Genomic DNA, 27869 nt, shown 5'->3' on the forward strand with positions numbered 1-27869 from the left:
AAAATAAACAACACAATAAAGACCCTGGCTAAAATACGCCAGGAAAAACACTTGAAATGGGACCAGGCACTTTCTATTGCTTTGCCCTGGATTAGGTAGCATCCTGAAGTGGGCTTAAATTAAGCCCGTTTGAAATAGTTTATGAGATACTCTTCCAATTTTTTGTTTTTGGAATACCCCCTTTAGATTTAGAACATGAATAAAAAATTTAAAAATATGTACAACACTTAGGACAAATACTAACAGCTTCGTACAAGTTTGCTCACTGCAGCTCTATGCCCGTCTGAGAAGCCCTTACATCCATTCCAGCGGGGAGACTGAGTCTTCCTAAAGACCTGGAAGACTCAGGATCCTGAACAGCAGTTAGCTAAGCAATGGACCATTCCCTTTGGCACCTTGCTGACAATATACTCTTCCCTGAAGTTCACAGGAATAAAGCCTTGGATCCACCACACATGGATAAAGTGGGCGGTGCCTGAGGAGGATTCAGATCTCACTGTGGCTGTTGATACTACAAGGGAAAGCTGGACATGCATTCCTGATGATTTAAAATTTCTCTTTCAGAAAGGAACAGTGCCTTCTAAAGCTAGGTGACAATGTACTTTTTATTTTATTATTTTCTCGCAATTGCTATACTTTATCCCCATACCTTGGTCCACATTTCCCAGATAGTGGCTTCCTTGGCAAACTTATCCCACTGTTGGTTGTGCACCCAAAGCGCCACTCTGCTCAGGATTATCATGGGGCTCCTTTAGTCTCTCCAGTTCCTGAATTCACTACAATTTCCCCTGCACGACTAGGCATACCTCTCACTAAATATTTGATTGTTTGTCTACACAATAAGTCTCATTTTGTTTGGGAGCACCTCTTGAAATATGAAGCAGTCTACTAAATTCCCTTGTTCAGCAGTGTCACTTCTAGACACCATGTATACCACCTTCCAAAGACAATAATCCTCCCTTGCATAAAGGATTCCCTCTATTCTGGACTTCCTTCTTCCTTTAGTAAATGGCAAGAATCTCTGGACCTGGGAAGTAGGTAGGACTACACCCCCTGATAGCAGGAAGAAACTACAGAAAATAAGACTTCAATCCATTTACCCTTATAAGATTATAAGGGTCCAGAGTTTTGAAGGGGAAATTGTTACTGTAGATGTCAGTTGGAGTGCACGCAGCTGGTGGCTGGGTAAGCATAGGCCCAGCTGGCCACTTTGGAGGGGCAAGCTTCAAGGGGGCTGTACAAAGGATGCAGGTGCACCAGGATCCAGGGGTGCCCCCAAGGACTCCGACCAGCTCCCCTGAATGTGTGGGCACCAGGGTCAGCATTGGGAGGTGAGCTGAGGGCTGCAGCATCTCCAGACTTCCTGACAGGGGTCCTCAGCACCCCTCCCACTGACCCAGATACTGTAGACAGGCAGGGAACACCAGAAAGTCTCCCCCACTGGCCATGATGGTGGCAGGGGAAGGTTCTTATACTGAGTGTGCTAAAAGCTAGAGATGAATGGACAGTGCCCAAGCTAGCAGGGTAATTGGGTAGAAAAAAGCCCTCCCTTCCCGATTAGGCTTGAGCAGGAAGGGGAGATGTTCTTTGAGATGGGAGTCCACCATTCTCCTACATCATGGCACCTGAATAAACCTCTTTACTTTTGCACAAGCACTTGCCTCACGAGTTTGGCTTTAGTTGCGGCAGGCAGCTGAACCTGCATTTCTGTTACAGGTGTGCAAAGGGCATTTATGAAGAGAAGCAGAAGATCTTCTCTGAAACTCTCCAGAAATGCTGGAGAATTGGAATCAGCAGGACTGAGGAGGGAGTGCAAGGTGCGTAACTACAATAGGAAGACAACTAGCAATGTGACAGGGAAGCAGCTGGCCTGTGCCCTAGGAGCTGTTCAGGGATGCTGTGGCCAGGGCTCAGGCTGGTTTGAGGTGAGAACTGAAAACTGGAGGATGAAGTGAAGAGTCACTGTTGGAATAGTGAGGCCCTTAGCCTTGGACCCTTCTAGCTACCGGGATGGCAGCAGTCAGGCTGACACTTCCCTGAATGCACCAAATGGGTCCAGAAAAAGGACTTTGTATAATGAAGCCATACAATTAACATGTTCTTTGCTAGTGCAGTGTTCGGTTTAAGATGTTGTTGGCATTTGGGGTGACACCATTCACTATGCAAGCCAGCTACACATTACTGAGTGCTCACTATCCTGGGCAGCTGCCCACCTAATCCCTACAATGCATCCCCATCACAATGACCATAAAATGCCCCTCCTCCCACATTTCCAAATTGCTACACTGGGTTGGGGCTATACTGCCCTTCTTGAGTTGTGTTGTCTGTTTTCTTTAACTTTTAAATCTGTTATTGTGAAGTACAATGCAAGGAAAAGTAAATAAAACATAGCTATACACTCTGTAATTTGTTATAAAGTGAATACACATGTAACTGCCCTGCAGGTCAAGAAACAGGACACTGCCAAGTCCCCAGACACCTCCTTCATGCTCCTTTCCTCCATGCCCTCCTTCACCTGTGAAGGGTAACAACCATCCTGACTTTAACACTGTTGACTTAGTCTGTTTCTGAACTTCACATGAATGGGATAACATAGCATGTATCTTTTTGTAACAGCTTTGAGATATAATTCATGCAATATAAAATTCACCCACTTAATGTGTGCAATTCAAAAGCTTAATAATTGTAAAAAGTTATGATTAAAATAGATATAACAAAAACTTATCATTTTAACCATGTTTAGGTATACAATCCAGTGGCATTAATTACATTCTGTTGTGCAACCATCACCAACATCTATTTCCAAACTTACTCACAAAGGCAAACAGAAACCAACATCCCTCCATAAAGGGGAAATTCATATGTATGGCACAGAAAATAAATGCTCAGGAAGAGGAGAGGTAATTAATTCATATAGAAATGTCTTTGTCACTTAGACAGAAGGAGGCAAATCTGGGTGCAAGTGGAAGAAAGTTATAGGGAAGCAGGGAGAGGGAAACGTTAGAGGAGTTTCCAGAAAAGGCTTCTATTTTCAGGGAAACTGAAATGTAAAATAGGAAAATTGAGGAAATGTGCAGTGTACATATAGCACAAACATGTGTGGCTTTAGTTAACCTGGACACATAATCTATGTCCAACAGAGCTTCTCAGGCTGTGGACAAGAGTGGAAGGGAATCAACCCAAGAAATTGTGGGGGACAAATGCAACAGCCAGGTAACCAAAGAACGTTGGCAAGAAACAGCACAGATGCGATCAATGAAGCAGGCTAGGAAAGCCAGGCTTGGAACTAAAGCCAGAAGAGACTGTAAGAGGAAGAAGGGTCAAGAGACTGGAAGGTAGAGCTGGGTAAGAAGGGAGGTCATATTCAGGCAGCTGAATGTTAGAATGGAAAATTTTATTGGTAAAAATGTGCTGGGTGATAATTAGGTAAGATCTAGATAGCTAAACTTAAAAGAAGGTAAAGATCAATGAAGTTGGGCAGGTCAACACTTATGAGGCTAAACTACTGAATGAATAGAAAGAGCATGAACTAGACTAGATCAACATGTGACATTCAAAGTAGAAGTCAGTTGGAAACAATGGTAGATGGAACTCAAAGGAGGAAGGGTCTTACCTGAGCTAACAGCTAGGGTTAGAACTGGGATTAAGTGTAATAAAAAGGTTACCAAGCATTATCTCTGCAGCCTTATCTCAAGCATATAATTAAACTAAAAACTATCTCCCTATGCCTGTTAGTTTTATAATTCTCAGGATGTTTATGTGAAGCAAATGTCATAAAAATTAATTGCCTAGGAATTCTGGCCAAGATGAAGACGTAGGTAGAACACGCTTCGCTGCCTAATACAACCATAACAAGTATCACAACTAACTTCAAAGCAAAAAACAATCAGAAATGCCAGAAAATTGAATTGTATGGAAGTCTGAAAAGCAAGGATTTAAAGAACGAAGACTCATCCAGACAGGGAGCCGGGACAGAGAGGATGCAATGTGGCAATGGCGAGATGGCAAGGTAGAGGGGGCGGTTAACAGAACAGGTGGTCCCACATTTATGTGTGGTGGATAAAAGCCGGGAGGGAGGCCTGGGAAGTGATCCCAGCCCCAGGCCTGACCATGCAGCACAGAGATCCAGCACAGGGAAAATACAGTAAGCCTTAGAGTTCCTGGCTGTGAAAACCAGTGCAGGTGGGGGTGGTAGAAGAAACTGCCTGTCTCTCAGGAGAGTTTTGTTTACAGGGCCCCCACCCAGTCCTAGAATGCACTCAAACCCACCCACCCTGGGAACCACCACCAGGGCAACAGCTAGAGGGGCGCCAGTCACACACGGGAAGTGGGTGAAGTGAATGGAAAAGGGGAGAGTGCTGAGCAAGCAGCATTGTTCCCTCTCTGACCCTTCCCCCACACATACAGTGACACAAAGCAGTGAAACAGGTCACACTATACTGACGAATATCTAAGGCTCTGCCCCTTACAATGTAGCAGGTGCACCAAGACAGGGAGTCAAAACAGCTTTACCTAATACACAGAAACAAACATAGGGAAGCTGCTGAATTGAGAAGACAAAGAAATATGGCCCAAATGAAAGAAGAGATCAAAACTCCAGAAAAAGAACGAAGCAAAATGGAGATAGCCAACCTATCAAATGCAGAGTTCAAAACACTGGTGATCAGGATGCTTAGAGAACTCATTGAGTATGGCAAATGCATAAGGGAAGAAATGAAGGCTAAACTGAGTGAAATACAGAAAAATCCACAGGGAACCAATAGTAAAGGGAAGGAAGCTGGGGTTCAAATCAATGAATTGAAACATATGAAAGAAATAAACAGTCAACCAGTACAGAATGAAGAAACAAGAATTCAAAGAAATGAGGAGAGAATATGAAGACTCTGGGACATCTCCAAAAATGCTAATATCCGAATCACAGAGGTGCCAAAAGAAGAAGAGGAAGAGCAAGAAATTGAAAACTTATTTGAAAAAATAATGAAAAAAATAAGACATACAAATCCAGGAAGCATAGAGTACCAAACAAGTTGGACCAAAAGAAGACCACACCAAGACGCATCATAATTAGAATGCTTACGATTAAAGATAGAGAATATTAGAAGCAGCAAGAGAAAAGAAGAGTTACCTACAAATGAGTTCCCATAAGACTACCTGCAGGACAGAAAGGACTAACAAGAAGTATTTAAAGTGATGGAAAGCAAGGAACTACAACCAAGATTACCCTATCCAGCAAAGCTATCATTTAGAATGGAAGGGCAGATAGAGTACTTCCCAGACAAGGTGAAGCTAAAGGAGTTCATCAGCAAGCCCTTATTATATAAAATGTTAAAGGAACTTATTTAAGAAAAAGAACAAGTTCAAAACTATGAACAGTGAAATGACAACAAACTCACAACTATCAACAACTGAATCTCAAAATAAAAACAAAAACAAAGTAAACAGCTAGAACAGAAACAGAATCATAGATATGGAGATCATATGGAGACTTATCAGTGGGGAGGGAGAGGGAGGAGAATGGGGGTAAAGGCACAGAGATTAAGAAGCATAAATGGTAGAAACAAAATGGACAGGGTGGTGTTAAGAATAGTAAGGAAATGGAGAAGCCAAAGAACTTACATGCATTATCCATGGACATGAACTAAGGGGAGGATTGCTGGAGTGAAGGACAGTACTGGGAGGACAGGGACAAAGGGGAAAAAAATGGGACAACTGTAATATCACAATCAATAAAATATACTTTAAAAAAATTTAAAAATTAATTGCCTAATACAAATTCTACACAGAGATCAGTCAAATTATTAAGCATTCCTTTATCATTCAAATGACTCAAAAGTTATATTTAAAGTTAAAATTAAATTTGGACAAATACAAAGTAGACATCTTTAAAAGTTTAATTTTAATACACATGTATATCAATTATAAATTGAAACTTTTTTTTCAGAAATTAAACTCTGTCCTAGGACTGAGATAGTCATTTTCTTTTTCTTTTAAAAATACAATTTAAAATTTAATTTTCTTATTCTTTATTTTATTTTATTTTGTTTTCAATTACAGTTTACATTCAATATTATTTTGTGTTAGTTTCAGGTGCACAACATAGCAAGTAGACAATAACATTCTTTGCAAAGTGTTTCCCCTGATATTTCCAATATCCACCTGACACCATGCATAGCTATCACAATATTATTGACAACATTCCCTATGCTGTACTTTACATACCTGTGAGTATTTTGAGATAGTCATTTTTATAATTGATAAAGAAATAACACTTGTTTGTTGAGATGTGGTAAGAAAAATACATAAAGAAAAGTACCTTAAAGCAGGTACTTTAAAAACTTTAACATAAAAAGGACACAGATTTACCACAATAAAGACCAAGTAAAATGAAACATAAAACAAGAAAATGGAAATCATGAATATTTGTTCATGAAGTTAAATCAAATCCCACGAGAAGATATTTAGTGAAACATAAAAGTATAATGGTTACTTACTGTATAAGAGCAGCTCTTTCAAAGTATTGAATGGCTTTTTCACAAAACTGGGTGTCAATGTAATAGGCTCCAAGCCATTGAATGACTTCAATATTAGAGGGGAAATACCTGTATGACTAGAGAAAATATAGAACATAACAACAAACTTCAGTGGCAACACATAATTTACCTTCTGAGCATTTTACCTATTGAATGGATTAATTCATCCAGTGTGAAATTTTTTAATAAGGAAGTATGAGCTGTCATATGCACTTTAAAAGATTTTGAAACTATACAAGATTTAAAAAACAAGATTTCTCTGACACATTTTCCACTATATGTAAATTTTTTTTAATGTACTGAAACATAATCTGAGTCAAATTAAATGTGTAAAAAAGTTAAAAAAAGATGAAAATCACACTTCGAGAGCAAAATGCACCTGTATTTATTTCATTTTTTACTAAAATTAACCAAAACTAACTTTACATTCCACAAAGGCCCTTATTTTAAATAATTATTCATTTAAAAACTAATATGCAAAAGAAGGATATAAGGACTTGCGGCCAAGTTGGAAGTGTAGGTAGACATGCTGTATCTCCCTCCACAACTAAGAAGGAATACAACTATCTCAAAACTAGAGACAACCAGAAGTTCCAGAAAATCGAGCTGCACGGAGGTCCAACAAACAAAGATATAAAGAAGAAATACTCAGCCAGACAGGTGCGACAGCTCTACCTAAGACACAGAGGCAAACAAACACAGAAGCCTGTCAAGATGAGGACATAAAGAAGTATGGCCCAAAAGAGGGAATGAATTAATGTTCCAGTGATAGAACTAAGCAACAAGGAGATAGCCAACCTAAAAGACAAGGAGACAGCTAACCTAATGGACATAGAGTTCAAAATACTGGTGTTAAAGATGCTCACAGACTTGACAGGTATGCTTAAGTACAGCAAACACATAAAGGAAGAAGTGAAGGCTATGCTAAACGAAACAAAGGAAAATCCATACAAAACCAATAGTGAAGGGAAGGAAACCAGGGTTCAAATCAATAATTTGGAACTAAGGAAGAAAAAAAGTCAAACCGTACAGAATGAGGAAACAAGAATTGAAAAAAATGAGGAGACACTTAGAAACCTCTGGGACAACTTTAAACGTGCCAACATCTGAATCATAAGTGTGCCAGAAGGGGAAGAGGAAGAGCAAGAAATTGAAAGTTTATGTGAAAAAATAATAAAGGAAAACTCCCCAAATTTGGCAAAGAAAATAGACGAACAAGTCCAGAAAGCATAGAGAGTCCTAAAGAAGCTAGATCCAAAGAGGACCACACCAACACATAACATAATTAAAATGCCGAAGCTTCAAGATAAAGAATCTTAAAAGCAACAAGAGCAAAACAGAGGGTTACTTACAAAGAGGTGCCTATAAGACTATCAGCAGATTTCTCAAAAGAAACTTTGCAGGCAAGAAGGGACTGGTAAGAAGTATTCAATGTGATGAAAAGCAAGGACCTACAACCAAGATTACTCAATCCAGAAAAGCTATCATTGAGAAAGGAAGGGCAGATAAAATGTTTCCCTGACCAGGTAAAGCTAAAGGGGTTCATCATCACCAAGCCCTTATTATGTGAAGTGTTAAAGGGACTTATTTAAGAAAAAAAAGATCAAAACTATGAACATTAAAATGACAACAAACTCACAACTATCGACAACTGAATCTAAAAAATAAAAACAAAATCTAACTAAGCAAACCAGAATAGGTATGGAGATCATTTGGAGGGTTATCAGCTGGGAGTGGGAAAGGGAAGAAATGGGGAAATGGTGCAGGGATTAAGAAGCATAATTGGTTGGTACAAAATAGACAGGGGGATGTCAAGAATAATGCAGGAAAGGTTGAAGCCAAAGAACTTATATGCAACAACCCATGGACATGAACTAAGGGTGGTGGGATTGCTGGAGAGAAGGGGGATACAGGGTGGAGGTGAGTAAAGGGAAAAGAAATTGGGACAACTGTAACAACATAATCAATATACTTAAAACTTTTTAAAAAACATATGCATTTCTAAATTTTATAAATTAAAAGGCCTGCTGCTTTTTTATAACAATTCATAAAAGCTAAAAAGTAGAAGGAAAGTTAAGAGTATCTGCCTACCTCATAGTAGTATTGAAATGCTTGGGACTTATCTCCTTCACTATCATATAATTCTCCTAGTTTAGAAAGAGCTCTAGAGTCAGTTGGAACAACACTGATCAGCTGCATTAACCATTCAATAGCTTGATTGGGATCTTCCATTAATTCATATCTTGAGACAATGTCAGTTAAGGATAACACCGTTTTTCTGAATTCATTGATCAATAAGCAAACCTAAATATAACATTACAATAAAATACTCCTTAGTCAGTAGTAACGTGTTCTTTAGTACTATTTACTCTGAATTTCCTCAAGAATGAGAATGAAAAATGGAGCAGAACTATAAGGGACTCTTGTTCCATATGTACACTTGGCTTTTCCTTTGCCTCATTACCATTCACTAAGATGAACTCCCAAAGCATTGTCCAAAGTTTGTCCAATGTTTGAATACAACATCCTACCTCTTGTAACATGCTCAACATACTACAAGAATATGTAATTGTTTAATGTATTTTCCTGTGTTTCCCTAATTAGATTATGAGCCCAAAATAGAGTTCTTTTTGGTAGTCTCCGTGCCTAGTGGATACTCTGAATACCCTCAGATAGCTTGTTCACATATATACCAATCTAAACTATTTTTTGAAAAAGAAGAGTGTCCTGTTTATTAATGATGAAAAATGTTATATCATAAGAAAAATATAAAAATAAGGAAATGTATTCAAACAGCCTTAAATATATCAATTACTTGACTGGGTACAAACTGATCATGAACTGGGCACTATCAGATCATACTGGCAATTCCAAAGAAATTAAATTGACACAACAAAAAGGCTAAAAGAAATAACTATTAAGCTATCTGCTCTAAAACTAAATTTTGTTAAATAAAAAGTTTATCTATTCTGCCAGAAGTATACAAGACAGTACTTAAAATTATTAATGGTATATCTCATAATATACTTTTTTCTAAACATATTTGTATAAATTTATATCAAAAAAATAATTTTTAAAAACCACTTAAAATTTTAATCCTAATGTTTTCAGAGCTTATTATTTTTAAAATAAGGAGAGTAATTAAAGTGTTTTTCAAATAATAACAAAAACATTAAAAACATGACCAGATTTCTGCTCTTCCAACCAAGGACAGGGGGAAAAAACAACTAGAAAAGAGCTAAGAGTTACAGAAGGAACTGACAGGAGAGCAATGTTTTTATTTCAGCAGTCCTTCAAGTCCTAAACAAAATATGGCACGCAGAGTCCACAGTCAGTGAGTGACTACTGAGTAAGCACAATGAATAAGTTCATATAAATTATTGTACAACTCTGGAGGGCTGAGAGTTATATTCACTAAAACTATATGTCAGCTGAAATAAATAAATGACCCAAATTCAATCAGTAGTACTAAACAGTAATAAACAATATTTTCCTTTTAATTAGTAAGTTACTGCTTCAAAAATATCCTACAAAATTCAGTTAATACATTCTAAACTACCTAATTTACGTTCAATGAATAGCTTATGAGTATTGAACATGTCAAACAATTATTTCAATGATTATTTCCAAAAATTAATAATAGCATTAACCTATAAATGATTCCTCTTACAATGCAAATGATCTTTTAAAACAGTATCACACAAATAATATTTTCATCAGATAAAATCTATCAGGTTTTGAAATATCACCCTCATCAATTACTTCATTAGTTAAGCTTACTTAATAATTGGTACTCAACCACAAATTGGATGAATTAATAATGAATGATTCCTAAGTTTTTCATATAAGATACACATTGGCTATCTGGTACAGAACTTGGGCACTGTTTCTCAGGATTGCATGAAGCTTCAGGAAACAGTCCAAAGCCTCGTCAAGCCGGTTTAGCTTCTTATAGGTAAGGCCTTAAAAAGAAGGGAAGAAAAAAAAAAAAAGGTGTAAGGAATTTTTTCAAAGTAACAGAACAGACATTTAAATACATGTAAATTTTCATCCAGAAGAGAAAATAAAGATGAACAGATTTTTTTAAAAAAAAGAACAAGTTAGGGGCAGGGATGTTCCACTAATATTTGGCAGACACCAAAATATGCTACAGATATAAAACTTCAGTGATTGTGGAGTGTGGTAGGGAAGGGATTAGGCTAAAAGATTAACAGAACACAATCAACAGTTCAGAAATTGGCTCGGTTACAGAATTGAGTTAATGGGCACTTAAAATTAATGAGGACTAAACTAAGAGACTGGTCATAATTGGTGCAGGACAACTGACTATGCATGAAGAAAACAAAATCCAGATTCCCATTTTAAATTTATTCCTATTTTGAATAAATCAGAATTTTATTTTAAAAAGAAAAAGAAAAAACAAAGCTGAAAAAATACAGGAAAATCTTGGGGAAAGAGAAGAGCTTTGTAATGCAATAAACAAGTGAAGTCACAAATTTTCAAAAAGCAAAATTTGTATGAAAAATAGAAAAATTCTGTACAGCAAAAGAAATTATAAAGTCAAGCAATGGACTAAAACAAGTATTTAAAATGTATAAAGAGGATAAATATATACTTTGTCACACCACCTCCTGCATGAAGACCTTTGCTCTCCACTTCCCTGTCAGTAGTGCTCTTTCGCCAGATGCCCTTCCTTCCAGTATGACTGTAAATGTTACCTCATGGAGGCTCTCCTTAACTCCATGTAAAATTGCAAATTCCCCTGCCTCCCCTCCTCTCAGCCCAGCTCTCCAGGGAAGAGAAGTTCACCTGCCCAAGGGGCAGTCCCCACCTGGACAGGTCAGACAGATGGCCCTGTGGTAGGTATTAGGAAGCCTCATTCATGCCTTGGAGCCCCTACTCAGCTTCAGCTGCACACTTTTGAGTATGAGGACATAGCAGGACACTCAAACATCAGAGGAAAGGTCAAGACATGAAAGATGATAAATGTAAGGAGTGACTTCCAGTCAAGATGGTGGCATAGATTCACAGCTTGGCTTCACCTGGGAATCTTCATGCCCAGCACAAGTAGCAGCCATCTCAGATTGCTTTATAGCTCAGGCAGGGTGCCCTGGGCAAAACATAGGTGGGGGCTGACCTTGGCCTGCACCACCTGGGGATCTCCACGGCCAGCGCACCGAGTGGACGGCCATAGATTACAGTGGAGCACCTCCACCCTGCCGCTGCACAGCTGATTCTCCACAGAGGGCAGACGTTGGTGGTCAGTGGTCACAGCGAGTCCCTGAAGCTGACTGACCTGAGTAAATCCCTCCCACTGATCTGCCAATAGCAACCAAGGCTCAACTATAAGAGGAGGGTGTACTCAGCTCACACAAAGGGCGCATCTCAAGTACCCAGCTTCGGTGATAGGGGAGGCTGTGCCACTGACCTTACAGGACACCTACTACATTAGGCCACACTACCAAGAGATGGGGTCAAAATAGCTCTACCTAATACATAGAAACAAACACAGGAAGGCTGCCAAAATGAGGAGACAAAGAAACATGGTTCAAATAAAAGAACAGATCAAAACTCCAGAAAAAAGAGATAAACAAATGGAGATAAGCAATCTGTCAGATGCAGAGTTCAAAACGTTGGTTATAAGGATGTCCAAGGAACTTAGCGAGAACCTCAGCAGCATAAAAAAGATCTAGTCAGACACGAAGGATACATGAATTGAAATAAAAAACATTTTTCAGGGATGCAATAGTAGAGTGGATGAAGCCAAGAATCAAATCAATTATTTGAAATATAAGGAAGCAAGAAACAACCAATCAGAACAATAAGAAGAAAAAATAATCCAAAAAAGGGAAAGTATAAGCAGCCTCTGAAAAAGGCCCAACATTTGCATCATATGGGTGCCAGAAGTACAGAAAGAGCAAGAAATCAGAAATCTATTTGAAAAAAATAATGAAAGAAAACTTCCCTAATTTGGTGAAGGAAATAGACATGCAAGACCAGGAAGCACAGAGTCCAAAACAAGATGGATGCAAACAGCGCCACACTAAGACACATCATAATTAAAATGCTAAAGGTTGAAGGTAAAGAGACAACCTTAAAAGCAGCAAGAGAAAAGCAGGTAAGTACCTCCAGGGGAGCTCCCACAGACTATCAGCAGATTTCTCAGAAGAAACTTTGCAGATTAGAAAGGACTGGCAAGAAATATTGAAAGTCATGAAAAGCTGGGACCTACAGCCATTATTGCTCTACCCAGCAAAGCTATCATTATATTGAAGGGCAGAAAAGACCTTCCCCGACTAGATAAAACTAAAGGAGTTCATCATCACCAAACCATTATTATAGGAAATGTAAAAGGGACTTAAGAAAAAGAAGATCAAAACTATGAACAATAAAATGGCAAAAAATACATATCTATCAATAATTGAATCTAAAAAACAAACTAAACAAACAAGAACAGAGACAGAATCACATATACAGAGAGCATTTTGATGGTTGCCAGATGGGAAGGGACTGTGGGGGGATGGGTGAAGAGGTGAGGAGATTAAGAAGTACAAATAGGTAGTTACTGAATAGCCATGGGGATGTAAAGTACAGTATAGGAAATAAAGTAGCCAAAGAACTTATACAAATGTCCCAGAAAGAGAGAGAGAGAGAGAAAAAAAAGAACTTATACATATGACCCATAGACATGAACAACGGTGCGGGAATTGCCTGAGGGAATAGGAGTTGCTGGGTGGAGGGGGGCAAAGGGGCAAAAATCAGGATAACTGTAATAGCATAATCAATAAAATATTATTTAAAAAAATACAAAGAGAAGAAAACTGGAAAACAAACTTCATATATAATCTGAGATGAGACACAGTATTGCACTGAGCAATATACACAATGCTGCAAACTCATGAACAGGGGAATGCATTCATTTCAGGTGACCTCAGACAGGAAGGGAAGGGAATGGGGGGGCGGGGTGAGCCTTCAGGTCTTGTGACATTTTGTTTATTAAAAACAATCTGAAATAAATGTGGCAAAATGTTAAAATGTATTATTGATAAATATTGGTAGTAGGTACATCGGCATTTATTTTTTGTTTATTTTTTATGTTTGGAATTGTTCATAATTAAAAACAAAATGAGATTTTTTTTTTGCTACCTATCACTTTGGCAAAAGTTGAATTTTAATATGCAGTATTAGCAGAACTTGGGGAAATCAGTCAGTCTCATACACCATGGTGGAAATAAAAATTAGAAGTCTTTTAGAGGCCACTATGGCAACATCTATGCAAATTTTTTAAGTGCACTGTTTCTGAATCATTAATTCCATTGAAAATAACCTATAATCCAAGAGTCTTCCTTTCAACTCTTCGTTACAAGGAAGTCAACTCTTCCTTCTAATGAATTAGAGCTCATTAAGCAAGAGAGAGACAGAGACAGAGAGGGAACAGAAAAATTAATCACAAAGCAAAAAAAAGCAAAGAAACAAAAACAAAAAAACAATTTCGCATCTTACTTACCAATATTATAAAGTGCTTCAGTGCAAGAAGAATCGTTTCTCAAAGCCTCTTTATAGTATTCAGCTGCTTTCTCATAATCACCATTTGCAAACACTGTATTCCCTTTGTTAGTAAGAGCAGATGGATTATATCTATCAGAGCTCACAGCTAAATCTGCATAGCTGCTGGCTTGTGCAAATTCATTTTCCTAAAGTACAAAACATATACAAAGTTTCTGAAGTTCATCAAATATTTTTTCTGACTGTTCTGAGATTACAGACATGAAAAACAGAACAAATATTTTTCATATCTTGGTCTTGATAGGCTTATTCTACAAAGATTTGTACTCATCAAAAACTTTCAACTACCCAAGTGTTTCATGATTGATATTCCCACAGTCTCATGGTTTGAATAACATCGCTATTTATATGTAGGCAGTTTCATTTCAAATGCCCAAATTTCATGTCATAATTTACTGCATACCCTGCTTCCCAAACCTCAAGCTCTGAAGTGGCTGTGAAGACATCTCTGTCTGTCTGCCCTGATCAAACTGGGTGCATCATCTACTAGGTCTTGTGTTTTTAGCAATCGATGGTCTTCACTCTGTCTTGCTGCCAAGTGCTCCATCAGGACCCTGCCATCATGCATGTGAACTACATGGACCTCTCAATTCTTAGGTGGTGTGGCCATTGGTAGCATGTCAGCTTGGCTAAACCAGCGGCCACAGTTCCCAGAACCCTTCCCCCTGTGTAGCACTTGTCCAGAGTTGGCCGAAGAGAACTTCTAGGATATGAAGCAGCAGCCTTCCTCTCTGCAGGTCTTTTTCTGGTCATCAGATGCAAGCCTGATGCAGCAATGTTTGAGTTTCAAGCCTTTCCTCACTCACTTCTACTCCACACCTGCTTGTTCGTCCTGACTGCACTGTCCCTGTTGACCACAGTGAACCAGATCCACGCTGTGGCTTGGCAGTGTACCCAGAGGAGGCAGCTGCTCCATGATGTCCCCCTTTGGGTGGCTTCTGGACATGCTTGGCCACTCACTCTCTGAATGGTGACCCCTTCTCAGATCCCCGAAACCCCTTCTTCACCTTCATCTCCACAGCTCCTCCATCACTGGGGATGTTTCTATTTCCAGTTCTTCTTCTTCACCTTCTGGCAACCCTATGATTTGGATGTTGGGCCGCTTATAGCTAGCTGTCCCATAGGTTTCTGAGCCTCTTCTCATTTTCCTCACTTTTCGTTTCCTCTTTCTGCACTGGTTGACTCTTTGTTCCTTCCCTATGTTCTGATTTGTTGATTTGATCCCTGGTTTTCTTCTCACCACTAGTTTCATATGTGTTTTTGTTCATTCAACAAGACTAGCCTTCATTCCTTGCCTGTCTTGTTTAAGATCTGCTGTTAGGACTGTAAGCATTCTTATAACCAAAGCTCTGAACTGTGCCTCAGAAAGATTTCCTATCTGCTGATCCCTTAGATTAGATATTTGCTGTATGGTCAGCTGCGTCACCTGGATCCCTATCATGATCTGTGGCATCCTGACATTTTTATCTTTGCTTCCTGGGTGGGGCTGTCACACCTCCTACGCTATAGGGGGTGGAGACCCATGCACTTGTCACAACCAGGTAACCCTTCTCACCACGCCTTGGCATTTTCTGTGGGGGTGTAGGTCCAAGATGGATTCCTGCCATTCACTCTCCGCTGAGAGACCAGGAGCCTCCTCCTCTGTCCCCACCCCCTCTGGGCCCCACAGTCCAAGGCAATGGGGGTCTGCCTTCCCTGGCATTGGAATCGCAAGCTGACGGATCTGGTCTGCAGCCGGGGGCACTCTCCAGGTGACTCTCGCCTCCCCTTAAATACAGGTGTCTGTGCTTACCACTGTCCCGCCACCATCGCCACTGCTGCCGCCGCCACCGCAACTTGACCTCTCCTCACTGGCTTCACCCCTTCTACCTGTCCAGACAAGCACCACCTCTCTATAACTTCATACACTGGACTTTCATTTATTTTCTGGAACTTCTGATTATTTTTGGTTTTGCGGTAGTTGCATTCCTTCTTAGTTGTGGAGGGAGATGAAGCGTGTCAGTCTAGGCCTCCACCTTGGCTGGAAGTCCATAGTTCTCTCTTTTTTATTTTTTTTCTATTACGGTTGTCCCAATTTTTCCCCCTCTTCCCTCCTCTACTCATCCCAGCCTCCGTTTCCTCAGACAATTCCCACCCCATTGCCCATATCTGTGGGTCATTCATACATGTTCTTTGTCTAGTCTCTTACTCTTATTTCCACCATTATTCACGCCCCCCGAATCACTTCCATGTTTCCTTGCTAGTGGGTCTTGTTTGTTTCCTAGTTTATTTTTTTCATTAGATTCCTCTATAGGTGAGATCATATGGTGTTTGTCTTTCACCAACTGGCTTATTTCACCTAGAATAATATTCTTCAGTTCCATCCATGCTGTTGCAAAAGGTAGGAGTTCTTTTCTTCTTTCTGCTGCATAGTATTCCATTGTGTAAATGTCCTAAATTTTTTGACCCACTCATTTACTGATGGGCACTTAGGCTGTTTCCAGCACTTGGCTATTGTAAATAATGCTATGAAAATAGGGGTACATAAGTTCTTCTGAATTGGTGATTTGGGATTCTCAGGGTATATTCCCAGCAGTGGGATCGCTGGATCAAAAAGCAGTTCCATTTTTAGTTTTTTGAGTAAATTCCATACTGTTTTCCATAGTGGCTGCACCATCCTGCATTACAACCGACAATGCACTAGGGTTCCCTTTTCTCCACATCCTTGCCAGCACTTGTTTCCTGATTTATTGATGGTAGGCATTTGACAGGTGTGAGGTAAATCTCATTGTGATTTTAATTCGCATCTCTCTGATGGCTAGTGATGTTGAGCATCTTTCTGTATGTCTATGTGCCATCTGTATGTCCTCCTTGGTGAAGCATCTGTTTAGGTCCTTTGCCCATTTTTTAATTGGATTTTTTGTCTTGCTGGTGTTGAATCATATGAGTTCTTTATTTATTTTGGAGATAAAACCCTTGTCCAATGTATCATTGGCAAACATGTTCTCCCATACAGTTGGTTCTCTTTTCATTTTGATGATGGTTTATTTAGCCATGCAGAAGCTTTCTAATTTGATGTAGTCCCATTTATTTTTTCCTTTATTTCCCTTGTCCTAGGAAATATATTGGCAAAAATATTGCTATATGTGATATCTGAAGTTCTCCTGCTTATGTTTTCTTCTAGGACTTTTATGGTGTCATGACTTATATTTAAGTCTTTTATTCATTTTGAGTTTATTCTAGTGTATGGTAAGTTTGTGATCTAGTTTCACATTTTTGCATACAGCAGTCCAGTTCCTCTAACACCATTTATTAAAGGGACTGTCTTTACTCCATTGTATGCTCATGCCCCCTTTGTTAAATATTATGAGCGTAGAGACTTGGGTTTATTTCTGGGCTCTCTATCCTGTTCCACTGATCTATGTGTCTGTTCTCATGCCAGTACCAGACTGTTTTGACTACAGTGGCCTTGTAGTATAGTTTGATATTGGGTTTTGTGATTCCTCCTACTTTGTTCTTCTTTCTAAAGATTGCTGAGTCTATTCAGGGTCTTTTTTGGTTCCATATAAATATTTGAAATATTTGTTCTGGATTTGTGAAATATGCCATTGGTATTTTAATAGGAATTGCATTGAATCTGTAGATTGCTTTGGGTAGTGTGGACATTTTAATGATTTTAATTTTTCCAATCCATGAACACGGTACATGCTTCCCTTTGTTTCTTTCTCTTTTCAGTGTTCTATAGTTTTCCGAGGACAGGTATTTTACCTCTTTGGCTAAGTTTATTCCTAGGTATTTTATTTTTCTTGTTGCTAGAATAAATGGGATTTTTGTCCTAGTTTTTCTTTCTGATATTTCATTGTTGGTGTACGAAAATGCCATTGAGCTCAGAATATTGACTTTGTATCCCACTGTGTTGCCAAATTCTCTTATTAGGTCGAGTAGTTTTTTGGTGTAGACTATAGGGTTTTCTACGTACACTATCATGTCATCTGCAAATAACAGTTTTACTTCCTCCTTTCCAATTTGGATGACTTTTATTTCATTTTTTTATCTGATGATTTTGTGGCTAGGACTTCCAGTACTATGTTGAGTGAGAGTGGTGAAAGTAGACACCCTTGTCTACTAAAAGCTTTTAGTTTTTGTCTGCTGAGTATGATGTTGGCTATAAGTTTCTTGAATATGGCCTTTATTATGTTGAGGTATGCCCCCTCTATTCCCATTTTGCTGTTTTTTTTTTTTAAATCATAAATGGGTGCTTGATCTTTCAGCTATATTCTGACCTTTAAGATGCTACTAATCTGGAGTCTTCCCCAAAAGCCTTAAATTAAAATGCTATTTGCTTTCTCTGAATTTCTAAAACACTTAGTGTATATTAATTTGATGTTCTCTACTTTCAACCAACTTTCCTTCCTTCCTATTCTACCTACCTGCCACCTGTGCTCTAAAAATGTTCCCTTTAGGGAGCTTTTAGCCTTTTGGTATTCCCCATGATTGGCATCCACAGATGCTCAACCTCTGCTTGACTTTACATAACTCATATAACCTAAGATGTCACTTTCATTATTATTAGCATGTAAGTGAAATGTATCTCCAGCTTATCTCCCAGGTCTATACACTACAATTCCCTGATGTGATGCTTTCTACCACCACTTTTCACACTCCCTTGTCCTCCTGACCATAAACTCAGTCCCTGGCCCAGAACTGTTATGACCTTGTTCCACTGACATTCTGCATGTCTGCTCTGGAGCCTCTTCTTAGGTCAGCGCTGCAGGCCGAAATTTAGCAACATGAAAATACCACATTATCAACTCTTAGTAGTAAAAACATAATACTTACCAAATAATACAGGAATGAGAGGTTGGTTGCAGCTGCACTTTTCACTCTACTATCCTTTTTTTCAAACATTTTTAAGGTCTCTACAGCCTAGAAATTAAATACTTAAAAGTTACTACAATTGTAATATGACTGTTCAGGCTTACAGTTGGGAAAGATTAATATCTGAAGTGTAGGACTAGGGATGAACAAAAGACAGTGCATTAATATGTTTAAGAAAACAGACAACAAGATGAGAATTTCATTTGAAAGTTAAAATTTATATAAAATAAAATAACACTAAAAATACCAATATTAAAATTAAGAACACAATAGATGGGTTTAACGGGTATATAGCTGAAGAGAGGAGTAAACATCAAGCCTGTGAGTCTTGTGACACATAATCCTGCGTAATGAGGTAGGTGGTAAGGTTGTACCTAAAAAACATGATCCAATTTGCTCTTTGCAAAATAATTCTAGAATTTCAACTTCCAGCCAAGATGGAGGCATAGGTAGACAAGCTTCGCCTCCATTCACAACCATGAGAAGAAATACAACTACCTGAAAACTAAAAACAACCAGAAAATCAAACTGTATGGAAGTCCAACAAAAAAGATATAAAGAAGTACAGTAGTCCCTCTCTGTATCACAGTTCACTCATCACAGCCTCACTGTATTGCGGGATTTTAAAAAATATTATATTTAATTATTTATCATAGATTTTTCCTATATCGCGGGATTTTGCGGTACTATATACGTATGTTGTTAAAGTTATGTAGGTTTAAGAGTGTAGAATATGTAAGGTTCCTACTTCACGGGGTGGGGGGTGGGGGTCTGGAATGTAATGCCTGCAATAAGTGAGGGAATACTATAATACTGATCCAGAAAAGTAGGAGGGGCAGAGAGGATGCAGTATGGCAGTGGTGGCAGCAAGGCAGTGGCTGTGGTCCTCTAGCAAAAAGCACAGTCATACATCATAAAAGTCAAGAGGGACACATAAGGAGCGATCCCAGTCCCAGACCAGACCATGAAGCTCATGGTTTCAGCAATGGGGAAAATAAAGCCTCACTGTTTCTGATTGTGAAAACCAGTGGGGGTTGAGGCAGTGGAAGAAACTTTCTGTCTCTCAGTGGGGTCTGTTTGTTTAGAGGGCCCCCAATGTCCTAGAATGTCTGCAAACCCACCGACTCTGGGAACCACAACCACGGCAACAGCTAGAGGGGCCCCAGTCCGATACGGGAAGCGGGAGAAGTACCTGGAAAAGGGGCGAGTGCTGAGCAAGTGACATTGTTCCCTCTCAGACCCCTCCCCCACATACAGCACCACAAGGTGGTGAAACGGGTTGCCCTGCACTGACGAATACCTAAGGCTCCACTCCTTACAATGTAACAGGTGCGACAGCTTTACCTAAGACACAGAGGCAAATACAGGAGGCAGTCAAGTTGAGGAGGCAGAGAAGTATGGCCCAAAAGAGGGAGCAGAACAAGGTTCCAGTGGGAGAGCTGAGAGACGAGGAGATAGCCAATCTAACAGAGTTCAAAACACTGGTGATAATGATGCTCACAGACTTGACAAACATGATTGAGTATGGCAAATGCATAAGGGAAAGAGTGAGAGCTATAATAAGTGAAATGAAGGAAAATCCACATGAACCCATTGTGAAGGGAAGAAAACCAGGGTTCAAATCAATGATTTGGAACATAAGGAAGAAATAGTCAACCAGAACAGAATGAAGAAACAAGAATTGAAAAAAATGAGGAGAGGCTTAGGAACCTGAGGGATAACTTTAAACATACCAATATCCGAAGCACAGAGGTGCCAGAAAGGGAAGAGGAAGCAAGAAATTGAAAGCTTATGTGAAAAAATAATGAAGGAAAACTTCCTAAATTTGGAAAGGAAATACACATACAAGTCCAGGAAGCACAGAGAGCCCCAAACAAGCTAGACCCAAAGAGGACCACACCAAGACACATCATAATTAAAATGCCAAAGGTACAAGATAAAGAGAGAATCTTAAAGGCAAGAAGAGAAAAAAAGAGAGTTACCTACAAAGGGGTTCCTATAAGACTGTCAGCTGACTTCTCAAAAGAAACTTTGCAGGCAAGAAGGGACTGGCAAAAAGTATTCAAAGTGATGAAAAGCAAGGAACTACAACCAAGACTACTCTATCCATCAAAACTAATATTTAGAATGGAAGGGCAGATAAAGTGCTTCCCAGACAAGGTAAATCTAAAGAAGTTCATCACCAAGCCCTTATTATATAAAATGTTAAAGGGACTTATTTAAGAAAAAGAGGATCAAAACTATGAACACTAAAATGACGACAAACTCACAACTATCAACAACTGAATCTAAAAAATAAAAACAAAAACAAATTAAGCAAACAATCAGAATGGGAACAGAATCACAGGTATGGGGATCATTTGGAGGGTCATCAGCTGGGAGGGGGAACGGGGAGAAATGGGGAAATGATGCAGGGATTAAGAAGCATAATTGGTAGGTACAAAATAGTCAGGGGAAAGTTAAGAATAGTACAGGAAAGGGTTAAGCCAAAGCACTTACAGGCATGACCTATGGACATGAATAAGGTTGGGTGGGACTTCTGGAGGGAACTGGGGCACTGGGCAGAGGCAAGCAATGGGGAAAAAAATTGGGACAACTCTAATAGCATAATCAATAAAATATACTTAAAAATTATTCTAGATTTTCTGCTTCTGGCTATTAGAAACTAGCCCATAGAAGGCCATTCTCCCTAAGAGAACAATTATATAAGAAGTTATAAAAATTCTAAATATATATATATTTTAAAAATTTTATTTATTATTTTTACAAAGATGGGTAGAGAAGGAGAAAGAGAGGGAGAGAAATATAGATGCATGGGAGAAACATCGATTGGTTGCTCTTACACGCCTACAACTGGGGTTCTGGCCCACAACAAAGGCATGTGTCTTGATCGGGAATTGAACGGGCAACCTCTTGGTTTATGGGATGATGCCCAACTCACTAAGCCACACCAGTCAGGGCCTAAAATATTGTTTGAAGACTCTGGAGAGCTACTGAGGCAACTGGGACTCAAAGGTCAAACAAGATCCCAGAAAATGTTCCAACTAAATAAAATAAATACAGCAAACTAAAAGGCTAAAAAATATTCTTAGAAAAAAACATAAGAGACATAGAGGAACACAGTGAAATCTCATATAAACATAATTGGAATTCCTGAAAGGGAAGAAAGACTGGTGGCTGACAATTTTCCAGAACTGATGACAGAAAATAATTCTAGGTGTATTCCAAAAAATGATCTGAAGTAGATCCAAAAAGACTACTTTTTGGGTTGGCAAGAAAGTCCCTACAGTTTTTTCCATAAAATAAAAGACACATTTTTTATTTTCACCAATAGCTTTATGGATATGGATATTTTGAGTATGTCAGCTATCTCCCGTGTGGTATAACATTGATTGTTCTCAATTAATGTTTTGATTTGATCTCTATCAACTTCAATGGGTCTACCTGACTGTGGTCCATCATCCTGTAAGAAATCTCGAGCACAAAAACCACTTTTGACATACCCAATCAGTCACAGCATCTTCTCCATACACTACACATGTCTTTTTTTTTTTGCGTTTCAGTTATATTTTTACCTTTCTTGAAATAATAAAGTGTAATATGCCAAAAAATATTGCATATTTTCTTCAATCTTCAATATTAAAACAGCTACACAAAAACTCACCAATTTTAGTAATTTTTTTAATGCACATTGATATGTCAGCTGTCACAATACAATCTAACAAAACTGTCTTGAATGAAGTTAAAGACAACTAAGCGCTATTAGAGCAATGTTATAGAAATCAAACAAACAAACTTTTTGGCCAAGCCAATACATTTTCAGGTCATAAGAAATCAAAGTACACTTTTAACCACCTGGAGGTCTGAGATAATTGTAACCAAACAGGACAGTTGGAATGGTCAGACACTTGCATGGAAGATGAATGAGTTATCAACCTGGAAATTACTGAGAAATATCAGGGTTGGGGGGAAAGAATTAGAGAAAGATGATGGGCCTTCCTTCCTTTCCCCCTTCCTTCCTCCCTCTTTCTATCCCCCCGACCCCCACTTTCTTGCTTCCAAATGCATTTACTGAATAGAAAATGCTTGGCCTCATGGTGCCTCCTGCTCTCAGAGAGCATTGTGTCCATGCAAAAATCCTATTTGAGCTTTTACAATGGCCGCCAGCTATTGGTATTGAAAATACCTGACAATGTCTGGCCTGAACACTGTTCAAGTCTGACCTCAAATAAAGTACCATACTACATTCCATAAACCTTGGTTATAATATGAATAAATAATTATACTTTTACAGGATTTTTGATTACTTTAAAACTGTTGGGAGTTTCTAGACCAGCATTTTATAACTCCAAAAAGTAAACTCTGGAAGAAAAAAATCCAAACATGCCCTCTCTTTTGAGATCCTCTTTCTCATTTAATCTATAAAATTGCCAAGAAGCCCCTAAAACTTACACCACAAGTGACTGCTGCTTGTACTACTCACCAGTGGAAGTCACCTCATTGATCCCTCACTCAGACTCCATACTATTCATGTAAAAGCCACTAGTTATGTAAGTTTATAAACTGCATTTCTCTTTGAATAAGAATTGAGATGTTTTCATCTTTACTTCTGGATTGTGTTACAAACGTATGTGCTAATTTAAAACATAAGGCATGTGTAAAGGAATTAACACACAGCTATTAAACTCTGAAGTGACATGAGAGGAAAAGAAAGCTGCTCCCTAGTATGTGACAGCCGTGTTGAAAAGAAAGCAGGAATTACATTCTTAAAACATAGGTAAACTACTTGTTATTAAAATTGTGAACTATGGTAAGATATTATTAAACCTTTTTAAAAAGACCATTAAAGAAAAGTATTGAGAAAATTGGTAAACATGTTTTTTTTTCTATTTTGTGACCTATAAAAGTACTTCGCACACAAACAAAACCTCCCATACATGCCTTGACCTGGGATTGAGTCTGCAACCTAGGTATACGTCCTGACTGGGAATCAAACCCAAAACTTTTTGGTGTACAAGATGATGCTCAAACCAATCAAGCCACCTACAGCCAGGGCTATTCTTTTGGTTTTGTCACAACTATGTCTCTCACCTGTTCTACCTCTACCCAAGGTAGTAAGAAAGCCATAGTAGCAGTGAGAAGTCCTGGAGGGCTCTGAAACTGTGTAGTCAGTGGGACTCTTTTAGGCCCAATGCCACGTAAATGAGTAAACCAAATAAAACAGAGAGGAGGAAAGGGGTAATGGTGCAAACAGTAGATGGAAGCCTCAGGCTGCTATTCTGACTACTGGTCTTCCTTCTCCTACACATAATACCTAATTCTGAAAAACCTTAGAGGTTCAGGCAGCAGCTTGAAAATATCTATGGAAAGTCGATCTCTGGGCTAGAACGTGATTTAGTAATTCAGACACCGACCACATTTTACATGAAAAGCATTTACATTTTTTTTTTTTTTGCTTTCTTTATTTTTTTAATTTTATTTTTTGGTTTTTCAATTACAGCTGTCCCATTTTTTTCCCCATTGGTCCCCCCAACCCAGCCCACCCCTTCTCCCACAATCATATCCCCCCCCCATTGTCCATGTCCATGAGTCATTTATATATGTTCTTTGATTAAACCCTTCCCTTACTTACCCCCTTCTCTCCCTTCTCCCTCCCCCCTCCCCCCAATAACTGTTATTCTGTTCCTTGTTCTACTTAGTTCATTTGTTTGTGTTATTCCTTAGTTTCCTATATTCAGTGATATCATATTTACATTTTAAGAAACAGAACAAACAGGTCAAACAAAGTAATACTATACTAATGGAAATTACATTCAGACAGAAATCACTCAACTTCAGAATATTCAGAGGTAACATTATTCTAAAAAGGAGTTTCTGAACATTATTGCTTTGATAAATTAATATATGAAATATAGTCTAATTTTTAAAACTTACTTGGTTAAAGTCCTTCTGTCTCAAGTATGTAATTGCTTTGTTTATTTCCAGGTCATTTGCTAGCTCTATGTACTGAGAAGCTTTCACAACTTCCACACACCTATAAAGTGGAAAAAATATTATTTTGTTTTAGTGTATTTATGTTGTTGCTGATTTCCTTAAATGTGACTATTGAAAAAAAATTTTAAGTATATTTTATTGATTATATTGTTACAATAGTTCCAATTTTTTCCCCTTTGCTCCCCTCTGCCCAGCACCACCCCTCCCCCAGCAATCCCCCCACACCAAGTCCATGCCCATGGGTCGTACATACAAGTTCTCTGGCTTCACGCTTTCATATATTCTTCTTCTATTTTTTCAAAAATAATTAATTAACTAATTAATAATTAATTTAACAATAAAAAATAACAATCCCTCCCTCTCAGACTTAAGACCCTTTATAATCTTATAAAGGACAATGGGCGAAGGTCTCGAGCTCCTCTAGCTGCTTCAAGCTGGACATGGTCGTCGTCCTACCTACCCTTGGGTCCAGAAATCCCTAATAAGAGTGGGGGTGTGGAGGGGAGGGTGGCCTTCCCACGTGGGGAAGGATCGTGCGGACTCCAGGTCAGTTGGCTGTTCCCGGACAACGGCGTGCTTGGTTTAACAGGCTGGCATCCTTGTTGTATTCGAAAAATTTTTTTAAGTGCCCCTAGTGTTATATAAGGCTCAGTACTTGATTTCTTGCAATAAAGGCATTAAGTTACCAAATTCTTCAGTTCTCAACCAATTTCCTCATCCAATTTTTCATTAGTCTGCTGTCACTTCCAATTATTTATGGCATTTTAAATGAAGTTGGATTGATATCTACATTCTGATTTTTGGATTTACTAAAACAATTTCAAATTGTTTCTGTATATTTTTTCATTTTAAATGCTCTGATGGTAAGAAAAAGTGAATAGAAATTGTAGAATATATTTTTCTTTGTGCCCAAACTTGAACAGACGATACTAGATCTTTTTCCCAAAGCACACAGAACATCTATTTTTTATCTCTATCAGGCACTGTGCCAATTCCTTTAAAAGCATTTTCACATTTAATGCTCACAACTCTGAAAATAGGCATTGTCTCTATGGATAGGAAAATGGAAGGCCTGAAATCACACAGGTAGAAAACTGTCAAGTAAAAACTTGAACATAATTTTTATTGATACCAAAACCCATTGCACCAAGACTAATGTTCTGAAACTTGAGGTCAATTGAAATCAATTTAGGATTAATTGGATCAAAATAACTAATTTAAATTAAGATTCATGAGCCTTATATATTTTTTTCTTTTTAAGATTTTTAAAAATTTATTTTTAGGGAGAGAGGAAGTGAGGGAGAAAGAAAGGAAGAGAAACACCGGCGTGTGAGAGAAACACTAATAAGTTTCCTCTTGCATGCCCCTAGCTGGGGACATGGCCTGCAACCCAGGCATGTGCCCCAACCAGGAATTGAACTGGTGATCTTTTGGTTGTAGGATGACACTCAACCCACTGAGCCATACCAGTCAGGGCTCATGAGCCTTATTAAAAAAAAAAAAAAAAAGGAAGAGAAAAACTCTCAATGGGCATTGTACATAATAAGGGCAAGCATTGTTTCATGAAACTAAATTTCAGTAACCAATAGAAAAATATTTCTTACTGAGGGTCCAGTTAAAAAAATGTTTCAAAACCACTGTCCTAAACCAATATTTTAAAACTATTAAAGCAGATTTCTTTCTTAAAGCAGGGTCCTTTTCCTTTAACCTTGATTTGTAAAAAAGACCCTGTGCTTGAAGTGGGGAAAGAGGACTTGAAGCCCCACCTGTTCAGTGCACATTTCAATAACCCTCTGTCCCAAATTAACCTGTAGACATAGCTAATGAAACTTCAAGAGCTTCAAGAAAATAATTTGGAAACCACTGATTCAGTTATGCATTTAGCAAACATTTACTGTCTACTGTACATCAGACATTATGTTCATTACTTTTGGTACAACAATGTAAGGATACATACATGTCCTTATAAGGGAAGCTGTCCAGTGAGTTACATTCTGTGTGAGAACTGTTGTAAAGAATAAAAGAATAAAAAAAAAAAACAGATACTACTTCCGGCCAAGATGGAGGCGTAGACTGACACGCTCTGTCTCCCTCCACAACTAAGAAGGACTACAACTACTGCAAAACCAAAAATAACCAGAAGTTCCAGAAAATAAAGCTACATGGAAGTCCAGCGTATGAACTCATAAACAAGTGGTGCTCATCCGGAAGGGCGAAACCGTGGCTGAAAGATCAAACTGTGCTAGAGGCAGCAGCTGCAGCAGCAAACAGCAGGACCCAGTAGGCAGACACCCGTATTTGGGGGGAGGAGAGAAGTGCCTGGGAGCTGGCCCTGGTTGCAGACCAGACCCGTCTGCTCACAATCCCAACGCCTGGGAAGGCAGACCCCCATTGTCGCGGACTATGAGGCCCGGAGGGCGAGGGGAAAGAGGAGGAGGCTCCCAGTTCCACAGAGTACAGTAAGAGCAGGAATCCATCTTGGACCCCTGCCCCCACGCAAAGCGCCAGTGTGGTGAGAAAGGTCACCAGGTTGTGATGAGCACACGAGGCTCCGCCCAGTATAGCGTAGGAGGTGTGACAGCGCCCCGCCCAAGAAGGAAAGAGAAACAAAACGGTCAGAATGGCAGAATTAATGATTGAAATACCAATCACACAGCTAATGAAAAAACAAATAAAAAGACTAGACCGATGAACAAATAGTGAATCTTTCTGAGGCTCAGTTCAGAGCTATAGTCATAAGGCAGCTTACAGACCTAACAGCGGGGCTGAATCAAGACAGGGAAGGAATGAAGGCTAGTTCTGCTGAAATGAACAAAAATACATACAAGGCAAGTGGTGAGTAAGGGAAAGCCATGGATCAAATCAACAAATTGGAACATAGGGAGGGAACAAACAGTCAACCAGTGCAGAAAGAGGAAACAA

At 38.9% G+C, this 27869-nt stretch overlaps 1 protein-coding gene across 13 annotated transcripts in view; it reads right to left on the reverse strand.

Moving 5' to 3' along the window:
• IFT88 (intraflagellar transport 88) overlaps positions 1–27869 on the reverse strand; it is a 148087-nt gene that overhangs the window by 42855 nt on the left and 77363 nt on the right. For all 13 annotated transcript variants that reach the window (XM_090273698.1, XM_090273692.1, XM_090273693.1 and 10 more), the window contains 6 exons: positions 24888–24987; positions 18915–19001; positions 14038–14224; positions 10384–10492; positions 8622–8772; positions 6492–6607 (listed from right to left, as the gene is read on the reverse strand). In XM_090273698.1, the coding sequence (XP_090129824.1) occupies positions 6492–6607; positions 8622–8772; positions 10384–10492; positions 14038–14224; positions 18915–19001; positions 24888–24987 (750 nt within the window). The remainder of the gene's footprint in view (positions 1–6491; positions 6608–8621; positions 8773–10383; positions 10493–14037; positions 14225–18914; positions 19002–24887; positions 24988–27869) is intronic.

Source organism: Furipterus horrens, unplaced genomic scaffold (genome assembly GCF_987537825.1).
Source record: "Furipterus horrens unplaced genomic scaffold, mFurHor1.1.pri manual_scaffold_4, whole genome shotgun sequence".
Lineage (NCBI taxonomy): Eukaryota > Metazoa > Chordata > Mammalia > Chiroptera > Furipteridae > Furipterus > Furipterus horrens.